This window comes from Hippoglossus stenolepis, chromosome 20, assembly GCF_022539355.2.
Source record: "Hippoglossus stenolepis isolate QCI-W04-F060 chromosome 20, HSTE1.2, whole genome shotgun sequence".
NCBI classification, from domain to species: domain Eukaryota; kingdom Metazoa; phylum Chordata; class Actinopteri; order Pleuronectiformes; family Pleuronectidae; genus Hippoglossus; species Hippoglossus stenolepis.
Window position 1 is genome coordinate 286234 of NC_061502.1, and position 18859 is coordinate 305092.

An 18859-nucleotide genomic window follows, 5' to 3' on the forward strand; every position below is an offset into this window, starting at 1 on the left:
GCTGGGCTTTCAGTATACAATATAGTAGTCCTTTTTTCTGTTTGTAATAATGAAAATGTGTAATGCTGGCAGCATGCTATGCACTCCATTGTTTGCTCAATGATTGCTCATACTTAGCACTACACTTATGGACCTATTTGCAACTGATTTTACACTACATACAAAATTCATACATCAAACTCATGCGGAGTTGATGTGACATGCTGTGAGTTTTATACATCCAAAAGGTATATTCCTGTGGGATTATTTTTCAATAATAATAATTACATTACAACAATCTACAGTATGCTTTGTATATCATAACAAAGGAGCAATGTGATTTCACTGAGGTATGGATGTATAGAAGTATTTGAAATGATATTGTCAATAGTGGATACAAGGCTTTTCAGGATACATGTTTATAATTCTTTTACATTACTTTATGAACAAGTCTATTTTCTTTTTAGATAACGCAGAAAAAGTAAGGGGACGTGGGGGACTGGGAGCTTTGTATGTAGTATAATGTCTGTGATGCTGAAGGCTTGTTCCATAGCAAGATATAATTGTTGTGATGACTTGTTGAGTAGTTATAGATATCCCTTAAGTAAAAGGGGCTCTTGTTTATAAGCTTTTAGTGGTATTGTGAAAGTGTGATGAAATTGTTTTGATCATCCAATGAACCACTATTCTTAATCTTTATTTTCCCTTCAAGGACAAAGATTATCTTTTAAGAGACACTCTAAAGGCAGCAGAGTGGACCTTTCCAGGCAGGCTCTCCCTCCCCAGTCTCATTGGGATGGACAGGGAGGATCGCATCACAACGCTCAAACAACTGTGGTCATGTGACCGCCAGGAGGAAGAGGAAACCACTATCCTCATGGAACCTTTCATGTTCACATTTGAGTTCCAAAAGGACTACGAGGTTTTCTGTGTGGAAGTGGTGGACAAACAGAATTTGAGAGTCTTTTCCTTCATTTGAGGAGCAGTTATGAAATAGAGTCTCTGATCTCTTTACTGGAGCTGGTATAAGTCAATGTACAAAGCACATACAGTGAAGGAAATAAGTATTTGATCCCTTGCCGATTTTGTAAGTTTGCCCACTGACAAAGAAATGAACAGTCTATAATTGTAATGGTAGGTTAATTTTAACAGTGAGAGACAGAATATCCACAAAAAAATCCAGAAAATCACATCATATAAAAGTTGTAAACTGATTGTGTGAAATAAGTATTTGATCCCCTAGCAAAACATGACTTAGTATTTGGTGGAGAAACTGTTATTGGCAAACACAGAGGTCAGACGTTTCTTGTAGTTGGTCACCAGGTTGACCTCTCAGGAGGGATTTTGGTCCACTCCTCTTTGCAGATCCTCTCCAAATCCTTAAGGTTTCGAGGCTGTCGCTTGGCAATTTGAAGCTTCAGCTCCCTCCACAGATTTTCTATGGGATTAAGATCCGGAGACTGGCTAGGCCACTCCATGACCTTAATGTGCTTCTTCTTGAGCCACTCCCTTATTCCCTTGGCCATATGTTTTGGGTCATTGTCGTGCTGGAAGACCCATCCACGACCCATTTTCAATGTCGTGGCTGAGGGAAGAAGGTTGTCGCCCAAGATTTCACGGTACATGGCCCCATCGATCCTCCTCTCGATGCGGTGAAGTCGTCCTATCCCCTTAGCAGAGAAAACCCCCCAAAGCCTAATGTTTCCACCTCCATGCTTGATGGTGGGGATGGTGTTCTTGGGGTTATAGTCATCATTTCTCTTTCTCCAACATGATCATTGATACCCCATGAGGCGAGATCTTGCGTGGAGCCCCAGACCGAGGGCGATTGATGGTCATTTTTTGTTTCTTCCATTTCCGAATAATCGCACCAAAAGTTGTCTACTTCTCACCAGCTGCTTGCCGATGGTCTTGTAGCCCATTCCAGCCTTGTGCAGGTCTACAATCTTGTCCCTGACATCCTTAGGCAGCTCTTTGGTCTTGCCCATGGTGGAGAGGTTGGAATCTGATTAATTGATTCTGTAGACAGGTGTCTTTTATACAGATAATGAGTTGAGATTCTGAGTACTTTCTTAAAGCGAGAGGACTAATCGAACCAGTCTATAGGAGACAGAATTCTGTCTGGTTTGTAGGGGATCAAATACTTATTTCCCTCAATCAAATGCAAATCAATTTATAACTTTTATATTTTGTGATTTTTATTTGAAATTCTGTCTCTCACTGTTAAAATAAACCTACCATTAAAATTATAGACTGTTCATTTCTTTGTCAGTGGGCAAACTTACAAAATCGGCAAGGGATCAAATACTTATTTCCTTCACTGTATATATTCTTATTCTTGTCACTATCTCTAGGTGAGAAAGTCTGTCCAATTTCTCATGAGGAAAATATTCTGATATAAATAAAATGTTACACAAGCCACAGTATAAATAGCAATGTTTGTATTTTAAATAGACATCAGACTTATGTCAAAAGGCGGTGAATTAGGTTGATCAGGTGAAAACAGGACTTTCTTTTAACTTTTTTTTATGTATAAGGCAATTGAAGTCACTTTGTTGAAAATGTTTATTATTAGGCCTCTTCACACTTCTCCCATAGTTAGGGCTGATTATAACAATTACAATTTTTGTAAACAAGATTAAAACACCACATTTTTCTGGGGTTATAGACGCTTAATTATTTTTGCTGCAAATTAGGGACAAGCAGGCTGATTATGTAAGTATGTACAGCTCTGGTCTGTTCCTCTAAAAAACAGCTTGATATAGTTTATAGGGGACCCTACAATTTTTTATTGTAATTTATTTGAAATCAGCCAATAGTAACATTTTTGTTTCAACCTTATTTCTTTAAACACAGGCAATGATTATTTCACAAATATACTGGTGTTACATGTCTAATTAGGAAGCAGTGTACATGATATGGTTCATGCAGTATGGACGTTTGTTAATGTGCTGCACGGCTTCCGCCACTAGGTGGTGACTTTGAGTCAATCTAACGGGAAGAGCGACTCTCGGCGTCATCTGATGTTGTGCTCAACGTGGGCGTCCACGTTGAGCGTATTGAAGACTGCAGTCAGGGGTACTTACATTACATTTACATTTTTCATTTAGCTGACGCTTTTAGCCAAAGCGACTTACAATAAGTGCATTCAACCATGAGGGTACAAACCCAGAACAACAAGAATCAAGAAAGAACAATTTCTTCAAAAAAGCAAAACTACAAAGTGCTATAAGTAAGTGCCATTTAAGTGAAACTAAATTGTTAGTTTAAAATTGTATCCAAGGTATAGTCAGAAGAGATGTGTTTTTAGTTTGCGGCGGAAGATGTGTAAACTTTCTGCTGTCTTGATGTCATTGGGGAGCTCATTCCACCATTTAGGAGCCAGGACAGCAAACAGTCGTGATTTTGTTGAGTGTTTAGCTCGCAGTGAGGGAGCAACAAGCCGATTGGCCGAAGCAGAGTGGAGTGGACGGGCTGGGGTGTAAGGTTTGACCATGTCCTGGATGTAGACTGGACCCGATCTGTTCGCAGCACGGTACGCAAGTACTAATGTTTTGAAACGGATGCGGGCAGCCACTGGTAACCAGTGAAGGGAGCGGAGGAGCGGAGTAGTGTGAGTGAACTTGGCCAATTTACTGCTCCAAACTTCAGCCCTTGACATGCTGCTGTGATACAATAATTTCCTAAATTGGGATAAATAAAGTACATCAATCTATCTATCTATTCAGTCCAGAGGGTGGCGGTAATGCACCGAAAAGCTGGTTTGCCAACCTCCAATAACCACCAGATGTAGCAGAACAGTAGAGGACAGCAATGCGCCATCGACGCGTCTAGTGTGTCCAATCCAAAGAAGAAGAAGAAGACGTTAACCAATCAAATCCAACTGGCGGGATTTGAAAAACGGCGGAGAAAGCCTCTTCTGGTGTGCGTAACAACAGTTTCATAGGCATATCCGCATATCTAGTTTATTCTAAACTAACTAATGAATGAACATTTTAATGCGGCGACTGAACTTGAAAAATGACAGAAGAGTCCGCTGTTAAAGTTTGTGTTCGCGTGCGTCCGCTTATTGCGAGGTAAGTTTGTCACTACTTAACTTGCTCGCGTTAGTTTACGTGCTAATGCTAACTACTGTTAACGTTACCGAATGATAATGTATACTGCTGTATAATGTAGTTATCTGTCGTTAGGACGTTAGGACGCAATGGCGAGTCTTAGCAAATGATACATGTATCTATATTATTGCATACGCCTTGACTGTATTGATGTTAACCAGCTGAAGCTAAGTTACGCCTGGCCCTCGGTGGCTGCTGCTGCTGCTGCTGCTGTTGTCTGTTGTTCACACTGTTGTTCACACTGGCAGCGTGTTTTCTGCTTTTTTTCCTACCGAATATTGAATTTAGTTAAGGCTGATATTTCCCAACTTTTGCTTACAGACACAATTCAAGTCACAGAGGCAACCCAAAACATGGTCTCTTGAAGCTATTGTCAAGGCAGTCTGTTTATGTTTCCACATGTCTTGAAAAATGTCCTTGTTACAGGGAAGAAAGTACAGCATCAGGGAATGCAGAGCCTGTCCAGCTGTTTTGGAAAACTGATAAAAAATCAATTCATCAGATCGATGATGGGAATTCCACCAAGACCTTCAGTTTTGGTATGTATAGCAGCATGTGCAGGATTAAGAAATGGGTTTTCAGGATATCGCGATTCCTTTGAGCCATTTCGTATAAAGTTATGGTAATTTTTCGCAGATCGAGTATTCACAGCTGAAGAAACAACCAATCAGCTGTACCAGGACATTGCAAAGCCCCTGGTTGTTTCCACTGTTGAGGGATACAATGGTAAGTAATGGAAGCTAAGTATTGTCAGACCTATCCTGTGGTACCATGTTGTTCCATCCCGCTTATTGTAGCTGAACTATGTTGTTTATCTGTTACTCGTTTGTTCACAGGAACCATATTTGCTTACGGGCAGACTTCTTCTGGAAAGACCTTTACCATGATGGGGAGTGACCAGATACCTGGTGTGACACCGCTGGCTATGGAAGATGTTTTCCAAACCATTAAAAATGTAAGGATTGTATTGTGCTGCAGTTTGTTGAGTAATTACTGTTTATTCTAACCAGTGCTTTTCTTTTTCTCCGAAGTGTCCAAAAAAGGAGTTCCTCCTCAGGGTGTCTTACATGGAAATCTACAATGAGACTGTGACTGATCTGCTTGTTGACAGCTGGAAGCGAAAACCACTGGAAGTCAGAGAGACAATCAATGTAAGTGGACCATTTACAAGTTTGGGTTTCAATGACATTTTTTAAAATCTGGATTCCTTATAAATCTTTCAAGGTTTGGTTTTCAAACATGTGAACGCAATTGTCAGAGTGAAAGCCTCCGGTCTTTCTGACAGATGCAAAAATGAAAGCAAAAAACAAATCGAAAGAAAACAAAAATCTCTGGATGAAAAAGCAGTTACACGTGTAGAAGACACTGAAGATGTCAAGAGAGTTTGTGCTGATAAAAGCCAACAACGGTGCTGTAAACCAAAACCTATGATCTCTGCAGTAGAATCAATGCGTGACATCCTGCAGCACCAACTCCCACCTAAATTCTGTGGCGGATTTGCAGTTGTGAACGCATCTGTGCAGAATGGGTGAAAGGCACAGAAAGTTTCGGACCTAATTCTCCGGAGTTCCTCCCCTGTCGGAAAACAGCTGAAGTTACAGTAATGACAATCACTTTCCACGGAGCAGAGAGCAAAGAATGGTGGGAGGGGGTGTTTTGAGAATACCTTTTTTTGCTGTATATACTGTATGTGCGTTTATTTTTGATTAGGACAGTAGCTGTGGTAATTAGTTTTTTCCTTCTTGATGGAAATGTGGAATGTGTTTATGTCCTATCTTCAATAAAACGAATAAATGAAAATTATGCAGGATTACCTTTTCAGTCCACAGACCTAGTTGAATAATCTGCGAGGCCCTCGGATAAATTACAGCAGTGGTCAGCAACTGGGTCAAACCACTCGTAAAAATCGCTGCCAGATAATTTTGATAGTTTGGTTTCTTTTAATTTCACCATATAGAACTGACATTCACATGTATCTTGGGTGCCGAGCTTCGTGATGGCAACAACATTCATAGAATCACTTCCTCCTAGGTTATTTGTCTTCAAAGGAAAAGCACAACAGTTGTTTTGTTGCTACAAATCAAGCTGAATTACAGAGCGACATTGGTTGCATTGGTGCCCCATATTTTTTTCATTTAGTTGCACCAGCACATAATTCAGGTGCACCCAAAAATGTTCACTACTTCTTTTGGCACCACAATAATACACCTATTATACCTTTCTTAACTAGGGCTGGGTATCGCCACTGATTTCCCATTCTTACCTAAGTAATTTTTACAAAAGTAAAATAACAAACTTAACACTCTCATAAATAAATAGATACAAATAGTAGAATAAATATCCATTAAGGTGCTATATGTAGACAATTCAACTGCACTGTTATTGTATTGTATGATTATCATTATTAAATATATGTATTTTCGTTTCTTTTCTTCAAAATAATTAACTACCACCACATCGTTTGCAGAGAGAGCCCTGCTGGCACTAAAAATGTCTCCGCTATAGAGATCACTCTCACTCTGGGGACAGAGCTTTATAAAGGCCTGGTGTGACTTGCTGACTGAAATGCGGACGAGAGTTAACTTCGTAACAGGTCTTTATTACTTTCAGTGTGTATTTGAACCCTGCGTTCTCAACAACAGAGAACGGTTGCATGTTCGCTGCTATAAAACCACCTATGTCACTCGTTATTGCTTTGACACAGTCTGAATTATTTACAAGCAGCAGCTTTAATGCCACAGGGAGCTGGGTTTGCACTGAACTAGTGGGACATCACTCTGGTGATGCTGTTTCAAACGAGTCGGCATGTTGAATGTGCTACCAGCTACAGGTCCGACAGCAGTTGCCCAACGTCGGCTTTTATACGATCCATTCGTCTGTGAGGGTCTTCACACTCTTGTTTGTCTGCGGTCGCTATGACCACGAGCCTACAGCTAGGGCTGGCCGAAAAAACAATATCAATAAATATTGCAATATAACTTTTCCTCTATAGAAATTTAACACATGTTGATATAACGTCGATAGAACTCATTCCATCCATGTTTTGACAGACAACATGAACAATGACAATGAGAATAGCGCCGTGCCAAACCAATCATGTGGCTGGAATTGAGTTACACTCACATCAGGTTACGTTTTTAGTGACGGAACTTAATCGTGTTTCTGCTACATTCATTGTTTAAGCGAGTTTCCACCACCGAACTATTATAACCAGCGCTGCTTCAGGACAGACGCTCATTAAAGGTCCAGCCGTTCTGTGTCGGAGTCTTTTTGTTGTTGTTTACACGTCCCCTTTTTAATGGAAGTGCAACACGAAATTCCTCCTAAGAGAGAACTTAAAAAATACCGGGCGAAAGCTCTTCTGTAACATACTTCAAAGTGTAGTTACATCCAAAGGCAGACATTTATCCTGTTTTACGTGATCATTGTGCTTTTTTCGTGATAATTTCTGTGTGCAGAAAAACATCTATGTGGCTGACCTGTCTGAGGAGCTGGTTACATCTCCTGCACAAGCCCTAGCCTGGATTTGGAAAGGAGAAAGTAAGTTCTGAGTATATTACTGAACATGAGAATGATGCCCCACATAACCGATGTGTAATATGCATTGTCTTTCCTGCCTTTTTAGAGAACCGCCACTACGGTAAAACAAAAATGAACCAGCGGAGCAGTCGCTCACACACTATTTTCCGAATGGTAAGGAAAACCACAACAAACATGTAGGATTCAGAGGAAATCAGGATTTTCATGGTATTATTTTTCCAAAGATCCTTGAAAGCAGAGAAAGGACTGACCTAGCATCAGGTGAAAATGCGGATGGTGCAATTATTGTGTCTCATTTGGTAAGTTATCTCCTATCTCCTTTTTTTTCCTGTCTTTTAGGGCTCTAGTCAACCCAAGGAAGTCTGAAATTTGCTTAGATTTCACCGACTGAATAATCTGCATGTACAGTGCACTCTACCTGGTAGCCTTTTTAGCCGGTAGCCTGATTAGCCTAAAAGAATTCTAGATAAGGATAGACGCAGAATATTAAATCACTTAACTTGACCATTACACCAAACAATTAGTCAATTTTGATATTTTGACACCCTAACCCTATTAACATATAATCATAAAACCTTACAAAAGGTTAAAAAATTATTCATACTCAACCTAAGATTATTTCAAGTTTTATATTAACATAATATATATATTGTCAATAAAAATGATGATAGTATTTTCATTATCTATTGCAGGTCGGCAGCTTGTTACGTGTAGGGATGTCACGATATCAAATATTTATTATGTACCGATAACAATGAAATTTCCACGATTTTCGATACCACGGCAAAAAAACTAAACAATAAATCACACACATACAAAAACATTAAAAAACAACAGTGGCTATGTAGTCTTCAAGTAATAAATAAAAAGAAAAGGCTATTAAAGGGAGTGAGAAGATAATGAGTGAATTTTCTTTTTTGGGTGAACTATGCCTTTAACATAAAACAGAACAGTGGCATGTGGGAAAATTATGAGATTTCAGTTATCAGGTATAGCTCAATGACTTAAGTAAACAGCACAGGCTGCACACACAATGTACTAACACACACCCATATATTCAAGTGCAAGGCTGCACCCAATCGAACACAAAGCAAACCTTAAGCACTGCACAGGTCCCAAGAACCTCTGACCAGAACCTCTGACCAGTGACCAGATATTACTCCTGCTATTACAGCCCCCACCTGCCTGCTGCTCTTTCTTCAATGTTTTGCTGGCAGAATGCTGCGATTGCTGCGTCTGCATTTTGATAAATCCATTTAGGAGGGTCATATTTGTTTTTTTTGTAATTTCTGTTAAATGCTCAATGTACGAGAATTAATATACACAAAGAAAGGCAGTTATGGAACTTTATCTATTCAAGATACAATATTCACATTAATATCAATCCATATTTACAGCATGTGTTCACGGCACAATATTTAGCTTCTCAGTTCAACAATATGTTCTGCAGAGGAGCTGCTACTGCAGCACCATATTTTTGCATAGGCTCTGCCTTGAATATGGCCACAGATATAACAATATACAATATTAGTCCAGTGTACTCAAATAAATACCAGTACTTCACAGTATGAAGCCATGCATCTTCCAGTCCTGCAAATATTTCACAATAAAACCTCTTTTTTAAAACAAAAGAATGGATTAGGTGAACATAAACGCTTGATTACTTTTATTTTGTGCACAAACAAAATACAAACGCTTTTTCTTTTTTTTTATGTGTTTAGGTTTCTCAAAACTTTTGAGCAATCCGACGAACAAATGGTTAACTTAACACATGTGTCCGGGACACCGCTCACTATAGTTGATGCTGGACAGTTTTTACCATGAGCTTTACAGTGTGGTAACCAACCGCGGTTTTAATGATGATTTAAATTTCACATGGTAATACTAACTATTTGGAATTTTACCGTGTTTAATCGTGAAAGTGTAAACGGTTTCCCTACAGGTTGTATAGTTGTTGTATGAAAACTTGTGATTCCCACTCTTCAGTCTTTTAACAAAATGCAACCACATATAGTTTCGAGCCAACTTCATATAAAGGTGCAGTAAACAACCAACCAGTTGCCTGGGAGTTGAAAGCCTCACCAAATAACTTAACTTTGCCTTCTATCCTGTATCATAGTTTGTGTTGTAATTATTATTTGTTCACTATCAGTTTTGCTTAATCTTCTAGAATTTAGTTGATCTTGCTGGATCTGAGAGAGCAAGTCAAACGGGGGCTGAAGGTAAGGGTTTTGACTGAAGCAACATGAAAAGTCTGCTTTATTAGGCCTGATGTTACATTACTTAACACTATGTAAATGCAAAGTTATCTTGTGAGTGTACAGTAATCCACCTGTTCTAATCTCTAAGGCACACGTTTCAAAGAAGGTTGCAACATCAATCGCAGTCTGTTTACTCTTGGCCAAGTGATTAAGAAAGTGACAGAAGAAAGCCAGAAGTGAGTAAACAGTGGACATTCAATTCATGTGTTTAATTAGTCACGCACTATTTGTTGTAATGAGTTACACCTTTTGATAATTCTACTTCTCCAGATAAACAGTATTTTTACTGGCCATACAGGTTTCTTATAAATCTTAATCTCTTTTTTTATACTCTTATTTTATTTTTTGAATTTATTTATAAAAAATTGTCTCCAACATTTTGGGAAATATTCGCATTTGATTCCTTTCTAGATTTTTTTACAATATTTACACAAAGGAAAATGATGGAAGCAAATAGAAACCAACTTTAAACATTGTTATTAAATGCTTCTTTGTCTTAATTATTGAATTCAAGTTGCTGAAATTTGCTATATATTTTTCTCTGTCATCAGGGGTTTCACGAACTACAGAGACAGTAAGCTAACCCGCATCCTGCAAAACTCCTTGGGTGGGAACGCCAAAACGGTCATCATCTGTACCATCACTCCTGTCACTCTAGATGAGACCCTCAGCACTTTACAGGTTGGTAGACTTCTAATACTTCTACCAAGACATTTTAATGTTGAGTTATTATGAACTAATATTAAATGGTGTTATGTAGTGTGTTTTAGAGGGTCTGCTCCTTTCCGCTGTACGTTTTATGACGGTTGAAACATTGCAGCTTTGCCTCAGCTGAGTTTACCTCTAACATCTAGAAAAGTCAGTGTGTTAGTGTTATATGAGAAAATATGAAACATTAGAGCAAACATGAAGCAGAGCAAAGCAAACAATTCAGAAACTGTTCATTCTTATTAGTTTGCCAGCACTGCAAAGAAAATGAAGAACGACCCCCATGTGACAGAGGTGTCTGATGACGGAGCTCTGCTCAAAAGGTACCGGAATGAAATTGTTGACCTGAAGCGACGACTTCACGAGGCAAGTGTGATAACTCTTTGTTTTTCTTTATTCGTGTTTTGTTGGGCCCATCTGTGTAATTTCCCTTGCTGACCTGAGGATGACATGATACAGGTATCTTCAGAGACACAGACTACAGTGACTGAGAAGGAGGTTCTATCCCAGCTCCTCCAAGAAAAAGATCATCTCCAGAGAGAACAAGAGGACAGAATCCGAAACTTGACCAAACTCCTTGTCACCAGCTCCAACCTGGTTCCTGTTAAAAAGGTATCTTATCACAAAATCAAGCTGTTGTTAGACTTGCGCGTTCTTGTCGTTATCAAGTCATATCAATATTGTTTTGTTTTTAAGATGCCTAAGCGCAGAGTTACATGGGGAGGAAAGATGCTCAGACTTGCAACTTCATCTGCCTGTGGTGGCTCATCTAACCTGAGCTTTGCAGAAGCTTTCACTCGTAAAAGGAAAGCTGATCGCTCCTGTCTGATGGAGCTGACTGAAGGTGAGTAGGAATACATCTATCTTGTAATACCAGAAAACTCTATTTGTAGAAAGTATCTCACACCTGGCATGTGTTGGTGTACTGTAACCCTGCACTGTATGTGTGTGTCTGCAGACAAGCGTACACACACACTCTTACAGAAGGAGTAGAGTTCTTCCCACTGTCACTTTTCACACAAAAAAACCATCACATTTATTTAGTTATTTATCAACGGTGTCGTATCGCCAAAATCACTGCCAGATCATTTTGATAAGAGTATTTCTTTTTTTCACCGTATTGGACTGATGCAGATAGTCATGGGTGCAGTTACAGAGCTTTTATTTTGAAAAGTTGTTAACTAGGATCTGAAGATTGTGTCTATGCTTAACAGACCTGATTGACATTTAATATATGAAGAAAATAAAAACAATTAAGTCAATCATTCAAACTTTTATACAGCCACTCATTCGAACAATAATAAAGAAAATTCAGCTTCATTTTATGAAAAAATTATGATTCAGGGAGGAGGACTCACTAAATGGTCTGTATTTATATAGTGCTTTTCAAGTCTTGATGACCGCTCAAAGTGCTTTATAGTACAGTTTATTGCCATTCACCCATTCACACACAAATTCATACAGTGCATCTATGGCCAGCACTTTTTTTTCTATGAGGGGCAATTCAAGGTTCAGTATCTTCCCCAAGGACACTTCAGCATGCAGATGGGGTAGCTTGGGATCAAACCACCGACCTTCTGGTTAGAGGATAAGAGTTCTACCCCTCAGCCACAACCGCCTAACTAATGACAGAATAATTCTGAAGTAGGCTTCTGAGCATTACCTCAAGTCAAATGCACTAACTAGTGCAGTGCCTGTTCTAAACCTGTTCTAAACCTGTTAATTTTTCTGAAATTCAAATATGTGATTTAAAAAATGCATATATGGTTTATTTTAACAGATGACGAGGAATTTGATGCTCACTGGGAGATTCCTGATGAGCCATCAGATGACATGGAAATGAGTCATAGCTCAGTGACTGTGCAAAGCTTTGGAGACAGGTAAATGTGTTTCTACCAACAGTTAGATTAGTTATCTCAAGACAGCAAATTGAGATAACAATTTGCTGTCTTTCGTAGTATGTTTGGGTCATTGTCCATCTGCACTGTGAAGTGCCATCCAATCGACTTTGCTGAATGTGAGCAGACAGAATGTTCCTATAGACTTCAGAATTCATGCGGCTGCTTCCGTCTTCTTTCATATCATAAATAAACACTAGTGACCCAGTGCCATTGGAAGCCATTCATGCCCATGCCATCACACTGCCTCCACCATGTTTTACAGATGATGTGCTTCGGACCATGAGCTGTTCCAAGCTTTCTCCATACTTTTCACTTCCCATCATTCTGGTACAGGTTGATCTTAGTTTCATCTGTCCAAAGAATGCTGTTCCAGAACTGGGCTGGCCCTTTTAGATGTGTTTTGGCAAACTCTAATCTGGCCTTTCTGTTCTTGAGAGTTGTGAATGGTTTGCACCTTGTGGTGAACCCTCAGTATTTGCTCTCGTGAAGTCTTCTCTTTATGGTACACTTGGATAATGATATGCCTACTTCCTGGAGAGTCTTCACTTCACTAGATGTTGTGAAGGGGTTCTTCTTTACCATGGAAAGGATCCTGTGATCTTCAACCGCTGTTGTCTTCCGTGGACGTCTGGGCCTTATTGTGTTGCCGAGCTCACCAGTGCGTTCCTTTTTTCTCAGAATGTACCAAACTGTTGATTTGGCCACTCCGAATGTTTCTGCTATCTCTGATGAATTTTTTAGTTTTTCACAGCCTAAGGATGGCCTGTTTCACTTTGAGAGCTCCTTTGACCACATGTGGATTCGCAGCAACAGCTTCCAAATGAAAAGGCCACACCTGAAATCTACTCCTGCTCATGAAACAGCTTTTGAGTCAATTGTCCAATAACTTTAGGTCCCTTGAAAGGAGGGGACTATGTATGAAAATTGTTGCAATTCCTAAACCCTTCCTCCAATTTTGATTTAAATACCCTAAAATTAAAGCTGGAAGTCTGCACTTCAATAGCATCTCAATTATTTCATTTCAAACCCTTTGTGGTATCATACAGGGCCAAAATTATGAAAATTGTGTCGCTGTCCAAATATTTGCGGACCTAACTGTAACCCTAACCCTAACTGTAACTGGGGAGGCATATCCTTGCAGGGTCGCACAGACCTCCATGTCATAGTTAGCGGCTGAGAGACTGCTGCTAGGTACCGGGATGAAATCCTCAGGGCGAAAGTCTGTCTCTGGAGGTCGTTTTTTGGGGCTCTGGCAATGCTCCTCCTGTTCCTCTTTGCACAAAGTGAAATGGATTCACAATCACTTGTGTTTCTAAATTGACAGATTGATATCATAACATAATATCATCTGTATGTTCTATCTCTTTACCAGTCCCAAAGACTATACCTCTCCAGACTGGATGCATGCCCTTTCAGGGAAAGTGTCCAACCTGGAGCTGCAGCTGGAAATGGAGAGTCAACAGAAAGAGGAGGCCATGACGAAAGTAGAAAAATTTGAAGGAAGAGTTGCAGAGCTGGAGCTGCAACTACAAACAGAGGCCCAGCAGAAACAGGAAGCCTTGGAGAAAGTACAGACAACCGAAAAGAGGGCAGCAGAGCTAGAGCAGCAGCAACAAAGCAAAGCGCTGGAGGCCACGGAGAAGGTGCTGATGTTGGAATTGAGAGTGGCAGACCTGGAGAGACAGCTTGAAGAACAGAACCACGGTCAGACTGCAAATGAACAGGTGAGAAATACCTTAAAGGTGATAATTCACTCATTATCTACTCACCACTATGCCGATGTAGGGGGTGGGTGAAGTGTTTGAGTCCACAAAACACTGCTGGAGTTTCAGAGGTAAACAGTGTAGCAGCCGAATCCAATACAACTGAGGATATTAGGGGCTTATCTTCAGACGTAAAGAAACAACAGGAAAAAAATGCCTCATACTGCTCCTGTTGTGTCATCCACGTGTCTGCAAGCCCCGAGACTCATAATCGAACCCGAAACGTGGTCATTTCCAACGTGCTTATGCCTAAAAGTCCACCAGAAGTGGCTAAGCTATCGGACGTTAGCATTTCTGATGGTCCCTGAATACACCTCGTCATAAGATATCACTCCAGCAGCATTTTGTGGACTCAAGCACTTCACCCACCCCTCCATCGGCATAGGGGTGAGTAGATAATGAGTGAATTATCATTATTGGGTTAACTATTCTTTTAAAACACAATTTTCTTTAGTGTTCATTAGTTTTTCTCTGGCTGGGCTGTGTTAGCTTGGTTCAGTACTAATTTTCATACCTTGTTTTTCAGATTAGAAAAGAGTTTGCAGAAACCATCCAGCTGTGTGAAACTCTTGCTTCAGAGAAGGTAATGCTTGATGGAGCCCATCTAAAATTCATATAATCTTTCTACTCATTAGCCTGTTTTCCATATGACACAAAAAAAATCTTTTGTATGAATTTGTAGTAGTGTTACCTGGACAAAGTATTGAATTAGCATGTCTTTTATCTAGAATCATTTAGTTGTGGAAAAGGTAACGTTGCCCTAGAAATCAGATCGGTCCGTTCATGATCAGGCTAATGGAGGTTTATCTAGGTCAGTGGTGTCAAACTCAATCACAGAGAGGGCCAAAATTAAAAACTGGGACTACGTCGAGGGCCAAACAGGGTCAACATTTATTAAACAGGACCGACAGGATATTGGAACCTAAAACCAAAATCACCGTCCAGGCGTCCACAGTTTTGGTTTGCGATACGTGAAGAACTGCGACATGTCTTCCTGCCCAACCCCACACACTGACACAGCAGCAGGTGCAACCTCTTGCGTATGCCTGTATGTGTCCAATCACACTCCAATCCAATCACAACCCCGCGTAATCAGAAAAAACACACAGAAGTGACAAGTAGCTTTAGAGCAATGAGTGTGGAGGTCGGAGAGGAGTGTTTGTTATATCTTTACAAAAAAGCGTGTTGTAGCCTTTCAGCTTTTTTTATTGTCTCTAATGGATAGGACCTAGAGTAAGCTGTGAAGGGGGGGGACAGAGAGAGTGGTGGAGGACATGCATAAATGGCCGCGGGTAGGAATCGAACCAGGGCCTCTGCGGGTTGAGGCCTTGCCTCGTTGAACGCATTATTTTTGTTGTATGTGTCTTTTATTGTTTGAACTGAACTATGTTGGGCTTGTGGGGTAGACTGAATTGAACTTTGTTGATATACGTATATTGAACTCTGGACGTTGAGACCGAACACACACCCTCACCTCTTTCCTATTCTTTGCTTATTATTGTTTACGTAGTTTTATGTGAAGTCAAGTCCAACATATTTTTTAGTGTTCTTCTCTTTACTGTTCCAAATGTAGGTGTTTTATTAAAACCCAGAACCTGGCATTTGGTTGACTACATAACCCGACTTTTATTCAAGGAAATACAGTCATCATAAGGCAATACAAAACGAGAGCTTCCTTGCAAAACGAAACACAGGATAATAATCGTTGTATGTCCATTGCCTTGGTTTCATAATTGTCGGAAGTTATAAACGCACTTGAAATTCAATTGATCACCACGCTACTACAGGGTTTCCCAGGAAGTGCAGTACTGAACTTGGTTTGATTTGGACTCGCCACACATTGAAGAATAATAGAATTTGGCAAACAGTGGCCTGTAGCAGTCAGTGCGGGCGGAGCCGTGTGCCTTCAGTCTGCGAACCTAGTTGAATCTTTTTCTACTTCGTCAGATAAATTACAGAAGTGGCCTGCAACTGACAGCCTGTGGCCAATAATATCAGTCCTGCCAGACTCCTTTAGCTATCTTCAGCTGCAACAGTGTGGAAAAATCACAAAACCTCCCATTGAAAAGACTGTAAAATAAATGAAAGTGGAAAATAATTGGTAAATTATATAAAATTGTATTTATGATTCTGTATTACTCTCGAAAGATAAAGATGGGCCCAATCCATCCTAGTTTATGTTGGTAGAAATCACACATACATATTTGGTTATGTCCTAAGTGTTTTAGAGAGGGGTGTTATTCTCCCTCGAAGTTTTTCAGTAAGATATCCCACTGGAGCTCACATTGGCTGTACTAGGAGTATTAACTGAGGGCATAGATTAGAGGGCCAAGAAATACCATTTTGAATATATTACTTTCAACAGCCTTAAAGTGCATAACTAAAAAATGGCTGAAACCAGATCCTCCCACAATATATGGATTCAAAAAGTGTGGGACAAATTCATTAAGGCTCCAAAATCTGAATTTATTAAACGCTGGAGTCCCATCATAGCCCTCCTAAAACAATGAGTTGCCCAGTGAGTCTAAAACTCCTCAAACACGCATCACACATACATATTTTATATATATATATATATATATAGCACATGCCTTCTCCCCCTTTGCTTGGAGTGGACAAGCATTTTTTAAATAATCATCTTTAGTTTTGTTTTACTTCATTGGGTCCGTTTATATTTTTAAGTGGCTATTTATTGATTAACATCTATGGTCTATCTAAAATGATTTGTGATAATGTTTTATACTCATGGGAATGGAAAAAAGAAAGTGCATATATTGTGTTGTTGAAAACTAAATAAAAAGATTAGAGAAATATGTGTGAAGTGTAAAAGCTTTGTGATGCACACTGATGGACTGTGTGTTTGCAGGACATGGTGGTCGCTGAACGTGACTATCTGAAGGAGGAGCTTGGGATGTTCATCGAGCAGACTGAACATCTGGAGAATGATAAAGCTGCTCTGTCGCAGGAGCTGGAGGAAAAGAGAGAGACGGATGAGTTCAAATCTCTGGAGGAAGAGTTCAAGAAGGAGCAGGAGGTGAAGTCAGACTCTACCTGTTGTTATTGGATCTAATGACAGTCTAGTTAGTTTAGCTTTAGGTTTAGCTTTTTTGCTTATTTGTTCATAAATTAATACAATTATTTTGTTTGTGTCAACTTGCAGCTCGAGGTGCAAAATGAAATATCTAGCTATAAAAAGGTCATAGAATCAACTAAAGTCAAGTGCCAGGAGCTTCAGGTAAGATGACATGTTCTGTCTCAGGTTTTAATTCATCTGGAAACAAATGTGTCCTGTGTGATACAAGTGTAGCTTACAATGTATTTCAGAGCTGGATAATTTTTTCTTCTCAATTACCAGTGTTTTTTTTTTGCTTAGTATGCAGTCTTTAAGCCCTGGTTCACTGTAAAGTCACATTGTTGTTCCAGCTCCATACGACATGACTAAGGACAAATGTTGCTGTGTGTTGGGGTTGAGAGAATACTGCACCCAGATCACAGATTGTAATTGTTCCAGTTATCTCAACTTGTTTTAACATCCTTAGTGGCTGACTATTGTTAAGATACTGAAGAAAAAATCTGAAATACAAAATATTTGATTATGATTATTACAACTTAAATCTGTAAAATGTTTGATCTGTGTTTCTTTTGTTTAGAACAAGGTAGATACTCTGTCTGAGGAGATACAGAAGAAAACTGAATCAGCAGAGCAACTTCAGAGAATGGTGTGTGTGTGTGTTCTTTTTTTATCACAAGTAAATATAACCGTGCAACAAAATTAGCAGTGGCAGGCGGGTGCTGTTAGAACAAGCCACGATTCCACAGGCAGAATGTGTGCAAGTCAGTCCAGAGTCATTGTTATTATAATAACAAATTAGTCTATTGAAGTGTAAGGGCTAATTATAGCTGGAATCAGTTGACGTGAACATAAGTTAATGAGGTGACCTCAGTCATTAAGCAGGCTAGTTCTATCACGTTGCCTCCTTTCAGAGCGGAGAGGATCTTGTGCAGGAGTTGGCAAAGCTTCGTCGCTCTCTGGATGATGCGGAGGGAGTCAGCAGAGATACAAAGAAGGAATGGGCTGTCCTGCGCAGCCAAAACATTGCTTTGGAGGAGATGAAAGTAAGTGGAATTCACTTAAATAAATTCAGTAGTTAAAATGTTGGAAAAGGTTTAACATTGGGTTTCCTGTCTGGCACAAGGACACAAACCATAAATAATTTGTTGCATCACTCTCCCTTGTTTAGTGTTGAGTCTGGTCTGACGAAATCAAAGGTATAAAAAGGTAGTTGTAAAAGTGGGATTTATTCACACATGTACAATGCAGCAGGAGGTTCTCTGCTCAGACACGTTCGCAAGAACAACAAATCTTCCGCAGGATTCAGGTGAGGGGTGGTGCAGCAGACAAAGGCAGGATGTAACGTAAAGTTTCCGCTGCAGAGATCATGTGTTTTTGTTTACAGCACATTGGCACAGGCGTTGTCACTTATCACCACAAGACTCTTTGTCAGTGTCTTCTACGTCTTCACTCTCACTTATTCACACACAACAAAAACAATATCATCGGACACATGTGTAAACTCAAACTGGGTTAAAAC

At 39.7% G+C, this 18859-nt stretch overlaps 1 protein-coding gene across 7 annotated transcripts in view; it reads left to right on the forward strand.

The window, feature by feature from the left end:
- Positions 1–3682: 3682 nt before the first annotated feature.
- cenpe (centromere protein E) overlaps positions 3683–18859 on the forward strand; it is a 37078-nt gene continuing 21901 nt past the window's right edge. For 2 of the 7 annotated variants that reach the window (XM_047338048.1, XM_035143989.2), the window contains exons 1-21: positions 3683–4055; positions 4521–4633; positions 4731–4820; positions 4931–5049; positions 5126–5245; positions 7553–7634; positions 7720–7787; positions 7859–7933; positions 9805–9856; positions 9984–10071; positions 10447–10576; positions 10850–10969; positions 11063–11215; positions 11300–11447; positions 12384–12483; positions 13877–14228; positions 14794–14850; positions 17134–17301; positions 17428–17502; positions 17918–17986; positions 18252–18383. In XM_047338048.1, the coding sequence (XP_047194004.1) occupies positions 4000–4055; positions 4521–4633; positions 4731–4820; positions 4931–5049; positions 5126–5245; positions 7553–7634; positions 7720–7787; positions 7859–7933; positions 9805–9856; positions 9984–10071; positions 10447–10576; positions 10850–10969; positions 11063–11215; positions 11300–11447; positions 12384–12483; positions 13877–14228; positions 14794–14850; positions 17134–17301; positions 17428–17502; positions 17918–17986; positions 18252–18383 (2367 nt within the window). In that variant the 5' untranslated portion in view covers positions 3683–3999. The remainder of the gene's footprint in view (positions 4056–4520; positions 4634–4730; positions 4821–4930; positions 5050–5125; positions 5246–7552; positions 7635–7719; positions 7788–7858; positions 7934–9804; positions 9857–9983; positions 10072–10446; positions 10577–10849; positions 10970–11062; positions 11216–11299; positions 11448–12383; positions 12484–13876; positions 14229–14793; positions 14851–17133; positions 17302–17427; positions 17503–17917; positions 17987–18251; positions 18384–18859) is intronic. The other 5 variants (XM_035143986.2, XM_035143985.2, XM_035143984.2 and 2 more) reach the window with 5 other exon arrangements.